We start from the raw sequence: 12,094 nt of genomic DNA, 5'->3' as shown, positions 1-12,094 counted from the left end.
AGAGACCATCCCATAATATAAAATGCCCTGTAAGAACTTTTTCAAGAGCTGTTTGGAGACAAAGACCCTGCCTTTTATTGGGGCATATGGGGTACATTTGGGTTTTTATCTTTTCTTCTCCCACTGCCATTTCTTGGGTGTTACATAAAGCACGGAGCATCCATCTAGTGAAAGATGGTGCCAGCCCTGGCAGGTGAACGCTAGATCTGAATGGGTGATGTGAAAGGAGGGCAATGGCAGCTGTTGGGAACCATGACCCAGTTCATCATCTGCATTCTTAGGAGGCACAAAAGTGAGGCGGTCGAGAGTACAGACTCCGACACAAACTTCCTGCAGGCAAATCCTGGCTCTACCACATGCTAACTATGGCCTTGGGCAAGTCACAGAAGCTTTTTTGTGCCACCAGCTCCCTAATCTGTAAAACGCAGATCATGATATCTGTATCAGAGGGCTGTGAGCAGATTAAGTTCATACATTTAAAGTGCTCAGGATAGTACCCACCACACAATGAGTACTACCTAAATACTGCTTCCCTACTATTATTGTCACTATTACCACATACATATATTCTCTCTTCCCTCCCACCCCCTTCCTCCTTTTCTTCCTCCTCCCTCTTTCTCGATACCCATCCATCTGTTAATCATGACATCGGAGGAAGTGAGATGGTCCTGGAGAGAGTTACCTTATATGTACAGACTCAGCATCTCTTTAAAAATGAATATATAATATGTTATCATTAAAGAGGGAAGAAAAACTTATTGATTCAATACTGGCTAAATGGGAACTTAAGAGCTTATAGCTTTAAGCCAATCAATAATAATATCAGGAGTGATTAAGGATGGTTAAAGGCCCATACTTCCCAATCATTTTAATGTAAGCACTACATTAAAGAAACAGTTGGTCAGTTTTTGGATACATCACATTTTTCCAATGGGGAGGGTCTTACATAGGTCACAAGCAGATCCACACACACGTGCCAGGCCCCAGAGTGAAGCGAGGGGGAATCTGCAGGGCCCCTTTATTTGTCCCAAGGGTCAATTATAGAGCAAAAGAGCCTTGACAAAGCAGGACCTGGGAGCAATGGTCCAGCCAGACTGAGCCTCATCAGGCTGAGAGGAGGCAGGCCAGGTAGGAAAGCCGCAGGTGCACCAGGTACCATAAAAATGCCAAAGAAAGCAGCAGCTCTCCAGGGTTCTCCCCCAAAACTCCCTGATATCAACTTGCTCCTGACTTTCCAAATGCTTATAACCTTAATGATAATTTAGTCTTCATACATGGATCGCCTTCCCTGTTCCAAGCCCAATGCAGGGCAGAGGGAAGGGAGCAATGATCAGCAGCCTATGCCCTTAAGGAGCTCACAGCCATAGTGAGAAATCCAAGACAAGATATAATAAACTCAGCCAAAGGAGCACAGAGAAGAGGCAATCCTACACAGGGAGACTCAGGGAGGTCCTCCTGGAGGAGGCTAATCTGTTCAGGGTTTTGACGTAAGACAAAGGGAGATAGGAGATGCCTTCTAGCCAAAGACAAGACTGTGGAACCTGCAAGGTTTGGGGTTAGAAACAAGAAAAACCAACTATGACAATCCTTCTCAAACTCAGAAATGTTCTGCATGAATACTGGGAGGCTCATCATGAACAGAAAGCTAGAGAACAGCCTTGAAAAATGAACAGAAATTTAGGCAGTTCTGGGGAGCCAAGGCGGCAGCAATTCAGCAACCTCATTTAGTAGCATCTCTTGTGACCCAGACAACACCCCTATCACGGGACCCCCCCCCCATACAGGCCTCTGGCCCACCCTCCCTCCAATGGGCTGCATCCAGGCCCCATGTCCAGCCACATCCAAGCAATGAGGAAGAGTAAATTTCTGGCACCTTCACCTCTGGACAAGTTGCACAGTCCACCAAGATTCCACACAGTGGGAGATTCCCAAATTCAGGAAGCAGAATTGGAGGCTAGACTCCCTAAACTCAAGCCTAACAGCCTCTCTCACATGACTATATAGAAAGAGAAGCCAAGAAGGCTGACATGGAGGCTCAGGCTGGAAATAGATGCTGGGATCGTATCATGAGAAAGTTCAATTACTAACAAGAGTAATTCATTTGGCAAACATTCACTGCCCCTGCCTACAAGGAGAACAGAAGCTAGCTCAAAAACAGACTACGAAGAGGCTTGCTATTCGTCAAATCAGCACTGGAGAGACCAATCTGTTTTTTACAGCTGATATCCACCTGGACTAGTGCTCGGACTGCTCTCTAGTTGATTATTATCTTGAACAGAATTCCTGCTAATCCTCAGAAGGTCTCCAACTAGTACACTATGAGCTGTAACGTGCTACACTCAGGGGGCCATCACCAGCCAGTTCTTGACTTGTGTTTAGGGCTGCAGAGTCCACACAGAATCTTCCCTACATCAATTTGTGGGCAAATATCCAGGACTCCATGTTTGACATGTGGACATTCTGCCAGATCTCAAAAATAATGTACAACTACTCTACGTTTGATACAGAAGGGAGTACAGAAATATATATATATATAGATAGATAGATAGATAGATAGATAGATCTATATATGTTTCTATATATATTTCTATATATATAGAATATATATATATAGATATATAGATATATCTATATATGAAAGCAAATGTAAGAACATCTATTGGAGAGGAGCAAAGATAGATGTACAAGAACATTCACTGCAATGTGATCCAGGAGTGAGTAACTGGAAACAACTTAAATATCCATCAACAGGGTGGTTAAATCATGGAACAATCATTGTAATGGAAAACTATGAAGCTTTTTAGAAAGCGTGCTTTCTGAGGGAGGGGAGGGTGGGTGATGGGTATTGAAGAGGGCATCTTTTGGGATGAGCACTGGGTGTTTTATCGAAACCAATTTGACAATTTCATATATTGAAAAAAAAAGTGTGCTTTTGAGGAATATTTAATGACATAGGAAAATACTTAAAAATAGCATTATATAGAAAAACATGTATTTATGTAAGTTTGTGTGAGCATATGACTTTAATTTTGTTTCTTATAGCTACCTCTATGCATAGTCTTTACCACAAATGTGCACTTTTGCAATCATAAAGCATGACTTTAAATATAAATAACATTAACAGATGTTTTGTTGATGACAGTGCCATGTATACAACACGGATTTCTCTACCCTGGATTTGAAGACTGACTCCTCTTTCATATTTAACTTGCATGAGGTTGGACAAATCACTTTCTCTCTCTGGGGCTTGATTTTCTCAAAACAAGAGGAGATAAGATCTCTGAATTCATGGGATGGTGGCACATTAGATGAAATGCATAGTGGGGTGCCAGGGTGACTCAGTCCATTAAGCACCCAACTCTTGGTTTCAGCTCAGGTCATGATCTCATGATTTGTGAGTGGAGCCCCACCCCTGCTCATGTGCACACACACTTTCTCTCCCTCTCTCCCTCTCTCTCTCTCTCAAAAATGAATACACACTAGGGGCACCTGAGTGGCTTAGTCAGTTAAGCATATGACATCAGCTTAGGTCATGACCTCACAGTTCAAGCCCCTCATCCAGCTCTGTGCTGACAGTTCAGAGCCTGGAGCCTGCTTCAGATTCTGTCTCCCTCTCTCTCTCTCTGCCCCTCCCCCATTCACACTCTGTCTCTCAAAAATAAACATTACAAAAAAAATGTTTTTACATAAACACTTAAAAAACAGAAATGCACAGGAAAATGTTTAATCCAGTTCTTGGTTAGAGTGAACACAGAGATGTCAGTTCTCTTAAAAGAAAGCAAAGGTTCCCCTACTTACAGCACCCTGGTGTTAGTTCTAACGTAGGAAAGGTGATGGGGTCAGGATACAGATATGTGAATGACCCAGTCATAGTGTCCCAGGGCTGCTGTAACAAATTACCACAAATTGGGTGGCTTAAGACAACAGAAACAGAACCTTTCAGAGTACAAGTCTGAAATCAAGTTGCTGACAGGGATATATTCTCTCTGAAGGCTCTAGGGAAGGAGGCTTCCGGTATCTGCCAGTAATCCTTGGCACTCTGTGACCTATAGATGCATTGCTCCAATCTGTGTCTGTGTTCCCATGGCCACTTCCTTGTCTACGTATCTCTCTTCCTCCACCAATCCTACTGTGTGACGGCCTGCTATGACAGTGACAGAAAGGAAAACTAGCACCACAATATTGAGATTGTGTCTGCTTCCATGGCAAGCCAACTGGCTGAAAGACACCCAGATGTGTGTTTTCCATGGATTTTTTCCTAACATGTGCCCCTTCCAATCAGGTAACTAACTAGGGTCTTTTTATCTGCTCTAGAAATCGGTGCAGGACACAGAGAAGAGGCTGCTTGAAGTGAAAGGTTCCTTCTTTCTTCTAGTTGTTGTAAAGCTTAAAATTTTACTCAAGAGATTATGACTTCAAATAAGGGCTGTGACAAGAAGGGTGTGCCTTTGGGGTGTAGAAAGTGAGGACAGATAGTCTTCCACAGTGGGAGAAGGAAGGGAGGGTCTGCTGGTCCCATACAGCTCAGTGGTGCTAGCCCCAGAAGGGATGCTGGGTGATGCACCTGGGCTGGCTGGACTCCAAACAAGGGATCCAAGCCTGGGAAGAAGCATCAGTATTACTAGACCCAAAGGGACCACAGGAATGTGACAGTGGGCTTCTAAGAAGAAACTACAATAGCCTGGCCTGTTTAAGTCCCCATGACATCTGTAATCCCTCTAGAAGGGGGGACCCCCCCCAAAATGACAAAAATTTGTCTAACTCCCTGAAGGTTGGGGTCCAATTTAAGTTCATGCAAAGGCAGCATTTCCTATGCACCTGGGTTTTCAGCCTACAAGTCAACCTTACTTTGTTCCAACACTTAAAATAATAGCTTACAAGCATCAAAAAGAAATGAGGGGCATCTGGGTGGCTCAGTCGGTTAAGCCTCCAACTTCAGCTCAGGTCATGATCTCATGGTTCGTGGGTTTGAGCCCCCGTGTCAGGCTTTGCGCTGACAGCTCAGAGCCTGGAGCCTGCTTCAGATTCTGTGTCTCCCTCTCTCTCTCTGCTCCTCCCCCACTCACACTCTGTCTCTCCCAAAAGTGAATAAATGTTAAAAAAAATTTTTTTAATCAAGAAAGAAATTAAAGGACACCTCCCAAGCCCCACTGGCTCTGGCTTCAGCCTTTGAAAAGGACACTCAGAGACTTCAGTCCCCTTCAGTCCCCAAGACACTTATGCCAAGGCTGGGAAAGGCAGAGCTAGAAACCAAAGGAAACTGCATAAAGTTCTACGAACCAGATCGAGGCTTGGAAAGAGGGTCTGTGGGTGTAGTATCCCCATTCCTCTGTGACAGCCCCAACAAAGATGAGGTCAGAAGTCTGAAGCCTGGAATGCCAGCCAGAGGGCTTTTCCCATGGAAAAGGATGAGGACAAGAGCCGTGAAAGCAATGGTGTGCAGTGCTGAATTGACAGAGCTGGGCTAGAGGAGATGTGCAAGCCCACAGGGCAGCAAGTACCCTGGGTATTGAAAAGCCTCTCTGGGTCTCTCAGGGACCCACGCAGACCACCTACTGAGTCAAGCACCTGGGTAAAGAAGCATCTGGGTCAGGAGAACTTGAAGGAGGAGACATGGTTCTAAGAAGAACTTAGACTTACAGCTCCAGAGATTGTTAAGAACCAGAAACGAGTTGGGCATCTGGTGGCTCAGTCGGTTAAGCGTCTGATTTTGGCTCAGGTCATGATCTCACAGCTCTTGAGTTCAAGCTCCACATTGGGCTCTGCATGGACAGTGCAGAGCCTGCTTAGAGTTTTGACTCCCTCTCTCTCTGCCCTTCCCCTGCTCACTTGCTCTCTCAAAAATCAATACATAAACATTTTTTAAAAAAAGAAAAAAACTAGAAAAGAGCACAGAGGAACCAGTACTGATTAAGTTCTACCATGTGCAAACACTTCACACTCACTCAGCCATCATTCCATTTAACTCTCACACTGGTTCCCATGCTAAAGATGAGGAAAGAGAGGCAGAGGGATTAAGGGCCCAAAGTCACTGAGCTATGACATAGGATTGGAATGAGTCGGCCTGGAAACATGTTTACATGAAGAACTCTGAAAGCCAAGAACAGGATCCCATGGGAACAGCAAGGAGGGAATCTTTCTTTACATAGACTGATAAGGGGCAATGTCTGTGAGAAGCAATCATCTGAGCTGACACCTGAAGAAACTGGCCACACAAAGAGTGGAGAAAACCATTCCAGTGAGCAGGAACAGCATGTGCAAATGTCTGGAGCCAGCCAACAATTTGACAGCCTTTCAGTCTCCAAGGCGCTGAAAGGAGCCAGTGTGCCTGGAGCATTTTGAGAAGAAAAGGAGCTTGGAGAAGACACAAGATCATGCAGAACGTTGCAGGCTGTAGCAAAGAGTTCAAATTTCTTCCCATGTGCCAGGAGAAGCCAGCAGAGGGACTAAGTGCCAAAATGACACAGTGTCACTTACAGTCCAGCACAGAGCTTGTCCCACAGAAGGGGATCAGTCAAAGGGTGTGGAACATCTGAATAAACAGACTCAAACTAGACTTCCAAAGGATGCAAAGTGCTGGTTTTACAGAAGGAAAAGTAAGATTTCAGTTTTGGCCCATGAGAAGAACAAACAATTTTGCCTAATCCAAATTCACTTTCATGCCTCTCTGCCTAAGAAGCACACGGAGCCACTGAAATCCACAGGCGCATCATGACAGAATAATTTCAGTGATCATTATCAAATGCCTCTATTTAGAAAAGCTCAGAGGATTGTATTAGCACAATCTGGTATTTATGAAATGACACTCTCCCGTAATGAGGAACTGAAAAATTAAGATTAGAAGAGTTATTCCTCTGGGAAGAGAGACTGGCATGGTGGGCAAAGGAGCCATGCCACACAGTTTCTTGGAAACTTGGTTTCCTGATCTGTAAAATGGAAGGATTACAGGAAAGGTTAAAAATCCATGGTCAGTTTAAATAGAGGGCCCAAAGGGATTGGAAGATGTTGACCATTTCTTTATTTAAAAAACACTGGATAGTAAAGTCAGAGAAAGACAAATATCATGATTTCAGTTATATACGGGATCTAAAAAACAAATGAACAGATAAAAGGCAGAATCAGACCCATATCTACAGAGAACAAATTAGTGGTTGGTTGCCAGAGGGAAGGCGAAGACAGGGACGGGACAAATGGTGAAGGAGAGTGGGAGATACAGGCTTCCAGTTATGGAATGAATAGGTCATGAGAAGGTACAGCATGGGGAACAGAGTCAATAGCATTGTATGGCGACAGATGGTAGCTACACTTGTACTTAGCACAGCATAACAGACTTGTTGAATCACCTGGAGTACACCTGAAACTAATTTAACATCGTATGTCAACTCTGCTTCAATTTAAAATAAGAAACATAGGGGCGCCTGGGTGGCTCAGTTGGTTAAGCATCCAACTTCAGCTCAGGTAATGATCTTGCAGTTTGTGAGTTTGAGCCCTGCATCGGGCTCTGGGCTGACAGCTCAGAGCCTGGAGCCTGTTTCCGATTCTGTGTCTCCCTCTCTCTCTGCCCCTCCCCCGTTCATGCTCTGTCTCTCTCTGTCTCAAAAATAAATAAACGTTAAAAAAAAATTAAAAATTAAAATTAAAAAAGAAACATAGGGGTGCCTGGGTGGCTGAAGTCGGTTAAGCATCCGACTTCAGCTCAGGTCATGATCTTGCAGTTTGTGAGTTCGAGCCCTGCGTCGGGCTCTGGGCTGACCGCTCAGAGCCTGGAGCCTGCTTCAGATTCTGTCTCTCCCTCTCTCTGCCCCTCCCTAACTTGCACTCTCTCTCTCAAAAATAAAGATTTAAAAAAAAAAAAGAAAGCAAACAAAAATTTTAAATAATAAATAAAATACACTTAGTGCAGACTATTTGGCCATCCATCCATGCATCTATCCGATAAAATGTTATTTAGTACATACCACATATGATGCACTGTATTAAGCACTGAGATAAAGCTATCAACAAGATTGTCATGGTCCCTACACATGTGGAACTCCTCATCTGAGGGTATAACATACACCAAACAAACAACATCCAATGTGACATGCATCATTGAGAAAAAGCACAGGATGCAATGGGAAACATTTACAGAGATAACTGACCCAGGCTGAAGTATCTAGAAGTGCCACCCTAAGGAAGTGATGTTTAAGCTGAGCTACAAAGGGGAGGCACAAGACAGTAAGGTGGAGGAAAAGGTTCCACAGAGCGTAGTACATGGGGAGAGGGGCAAAGATGAATCAAGCGTTCAGTGTTAGACATGTTGAGTTTGGAGAGTCTATAAGGCCCTGCAGGGCTAGATGTTTTTGGATACAAACACATACACATACTAGAAGATCCGGATACATTTGGCCAACGTCAAAGATGGTCAGGCAAAACAGAGGAGATGTGGTGTATTTCCGCAAAGTACTCTGAACTCTAATAGAATGAGTGATTCTATCATCTAAACCAAGGCACCTTTGAGAATTAAGTCATCAATGTTAAAAACTATGATGGGGCAACCCACATACAGGCTGTCCCACGGTCACCTCACTAATGGGCATGTGTAGTTGCTGGAGACTCTGTTCATGCAAAGTAAGATCCTACTAGATCTGCAAAGTTCAATTTTGTACCACAGGACAGATTTATTACACCAGGGGCGGGTATCTACACTCATGAAAAACTTACATAACCATTTATGCCTTTAATTGGAAGTATACAGAACCATCCAGCAGCCTCTTGCTTTACAGCCAAACTCCAAGTCCATGAGGCCACAGAGGCCACATCCTTACCTGGACAGGTCTGAGTGTCTTCTCTGTCTATAGCTTAGTGCATCCTGTTAAGTTCTTCTCCCCAGAGGAAGCCAAAAAGACATGGCAGCCAGGAAGTGGGTGGTCTAGAGTTCATATGAGATGTCTGATGGCAACCAAAGGCACAGAAGTGGTGAAGGCCATCTGTAGTGTGATGGTTAACCGTGTGTGTCAACTTGACTGGGCTACAAGATGCCCAAATAGCTGCTAAAACATCATTTCTAGGTGTGTCTATAAGGCTATTTCCAGAATAGACAAGCATGTGAGTTGGTGAATGGAATAAAGCAGATAGCACTCACCAAGGGGGGGTGGGCAGGCATCGTCCACTCCCTTGTGGGCCCAAATAAAAAAAAAAAACACAGGGAAAGGAAGGGTAAATTCACTCTCTCTACCTGAGCTACAGGCATCCACCTTTTCCTGCCCTCAGACATTGGTGTTCCCGGTTCTTGGGATTTCGAACTCAGATCAGAGTTTATATCATTAGCCCTGTATCCTAGGGCCCTCAGACTTGGACCAAATTACACACTGGTTTTCCTGGTTCTCCAACCTGCAGACAGCAGATGATGGGACTTCTCGGCCTCCATACAGTGTGAGCCAGTTCCCATACTAAACTCCTCTTAAATGTATCTCTATAAATCCTATTGATTTTGTTTCTCTGGGGAACCTAATACACATGGAAGCAGTATAGAACAAGCCTGAGATCTCCAGCATTTAATGGCCAGAGCGAGGAAGAGTACCACAAGATGTGTGGACAAAGAACAAGATAGTATGTGGGTTAGACTGCCCTTAGATGGGGAGGAACCATTAAATATGATGTTCCCTCTCCAACACCCAAACCAGCCGTCTTTACCGCTGTTACCTGGGATCACATATCCAAAGAGGTGATCCTCATGTTCCCAGAGTTGTAACTCTTCCTGGCATATGTCCCCAGGTAAACGTTTTCAAGATTCAAGTCACCCAGGCATAGCCCACCCTAAGTGTGTTTTTCCTGAGTATTCTCCTCCAGGTGTACCTCTGCTAGAATATACCAGATGTCACTCTCATAGGCCTGCCTCAAGCAGCCATCTATCAAGAAAGCACATTAGCCCTTTAGCCCTGCTGGTTAATGACAAGCTGGGCATTCAGGATGTCAGGACATTAACTATGAGTAATATTCTGACTGCAGAAGTTTCCCTCGAGATATACAAGTTATTTATCTATGTGTCCTGGAAGAAAAGGAAAGACCTCATTCTTCACAAGTTCTTTCCTCTCCACCCCAAATCCAACTATTCTTAGGTTCCCAAGCAAAACCCAGGGATGCTCTACTTATAGCTAAAACTTAGAATCTTAAAGCTAAAAGAAATTCCAAAGGTTCCTGAATCCAGGGGACGTGTGATTCTTACCACATACCTTAAGAACGCACTCAGCCTTGTTTTGATTACCCCTGGAGATGAGAAACTCACTCAAAGGACATTGTCTACTGCCCTCTCCACTCAACCCATACATTTGTCCCCGTAAGTCATCCTAGAAGTTAGTGACCCTCATCCCAGCCTCCAACACAGTGGGTCACGTACCTGTGGGCACCGCGGGGTCCAGCATTGGTTTCTCCCATGTGTTAATCTGCTCCCAGGTAAACCCATTGGTCCCCAGGGCCACGCTATAACCACAGTTGCTGTAATGTTCATCAAAGGAACAGCCACCTGCAGACAAAAAAGATATGGGTAAATACCTCCTGGTGTCTGAGCTTGGCTCAGATTAAAGAAAAAAAGGCAAGCAAATTTGATTTTTATATTTGTTCTGGTTCTCTCAGAAAGGTGCTGGCATCTGCCAGCCCCTCCTATTTAAAAAAGTTAATAAGGCTAGTTACATTGATTTCAATCTTCCTTCCCGAGAAAGTAAACAGTAGCCTCTCATTCTGAGTAGGAAAAAATGAATGCCAGGGCATGCCTCTGTGACTGCTTCCTACAACAGGGACAGACACTGGGGGCAGCAGAGAGAGCACCAGCTCCAGAGTCCAGCCAGAGCAACTGCACACAGCTCCACCTTGCGAACCTGGGCCAGCCCCGGCCAGCTGCTTCCCCATTTGCGGCCCAGTTTCCCCACCTGTGGCACAGAGGGGAGGAGCCACTGGACCGAAACACCATGAGGACTAAATGGGGTAACACATGAAAAGTAACTGGCACGGAATAAATTCTCCACATCTATCTCCTTCCCTATAAAAGTGGTTTGTGAAAAATCATGTTTCATGGCATACAAATCAAATTTGTGAAGAATCAGACAATCGTAGTTGGTGCTGATAGTGTTTAAAGCCATCTACCATTTTACAGTAAGTTCTAACAATTCAACTCTGCAAGGATTTACTGAGCATACACCATGAGCGGTAGGTCCCCTCCAGGGGACGTGAACAAAGATGTGGGCTACAGAACCAGGGCTCCAAGGAGGAAATTCTGGTCTGGATCCACAGGAGCCATGACATCCCAAAGGAGGACTGATCAGGGCTTTGGAGTACCCAGCACATCTGCGGACCAGGAGCAGGAGGGGGGGCATCCAGGTGAGCCGGCAGGACACAGAGGTGGCACAGGACAGAGTTCTACAGTAGCCTCCTGATGGTCTCCCAAACCCCCTTTCACACCCGGCCAGCTCTGCAGCTGCCCCCCCCCCATTCTCCTTGATGCTCAGGTGTCATCACATCACCATCTGCCTCCCTTACACACCCTCCTCCCCCATCACACATGCAGACATGGTTCCAATCCATGTACAGAAGCCATCCGTTGCTGGCCCCAGCCCAGGTCTGCAGCCTTCCCTAATATTTCCCCATCATCCCCACCAGCTGCCAAGGACAAAAGCCCTTCTCTGCACCCCAGGCCTGGGATGTTCTCAGTGGGGTAGAAGTCCTGTTGACAGATCTTGTGTGAATGATAAATGATAACCCAGAAGCACTGACCCTTAGCACCCCAATTTGGAGTCTCAGCTGAACAAAGGAGGCCTGGACGTACTTTGGTAATACAGGCATTTGGGCTTGAGTCAAGAGTATTAAATAACTTTGCACTAAGAAGTAACAGCAATTTGGGATGTCTAATGTGGATACCTCAATTACAAAGTAAAGGAGAGGAAGAAAGGGATTCAAGAAACAATGGAAAGCAGAAACCTACAAAAAGTGACAGCCAGTAAGAAATTTCCTGTGATGGAAACTGGCTGATGCCTTGGTAGGAATTAAATCTGATTCCATGCATTCATTCTTCAGTTCAACATGAACTGAGCCGTTAATGCAGGTCCAACAGAGTCCCAGG

General features: G+C 44.9%; 1 protein-coding gene across 14 annotated transcripts in view; it reads right to left on the bottom strand.

The window, feature by feature from the left end:
• The window catches only part of PTPRT (protein tyrosine phosphatase receptor type T), a 1,064,810-nt gene that overhangs the window by 779,938 nt on the left and 272,778 nt on the right, over positions 1-12,094 (bottom strand). For all 14 annotated transcript variants that reach the window (XM_023251232.2, XM_023251237.2, XM_023251233.2 and 11 more), the window contains exon 2: positions 10,379-10,504. In XM_023251232.2, the coding sequence (XP_023107000.1) occupies positions 10,379-10,504 (126 nt within the window). The remainder of the gene's footprint in view (positions 1-10,378; positions 10,505-12,094) is intronic.

This window comes from Felis catus, chromosome A3 (assembly GCF_018350175.1).
Source record: "Felis catus isolate Fca126 chromosome A3, F.catus_Fca126_mat1.0, whole genome shotgun sequence".
NCBI lineage: Eukaryota > Metazoa > Chordata > Mammalia > Carnivora > Felidae > Felis > Felis catus.
Note: the sequence above shows the minus strand (reverse complement) of the source record. Positions and strands in the feature narration are given on the sequence as shown.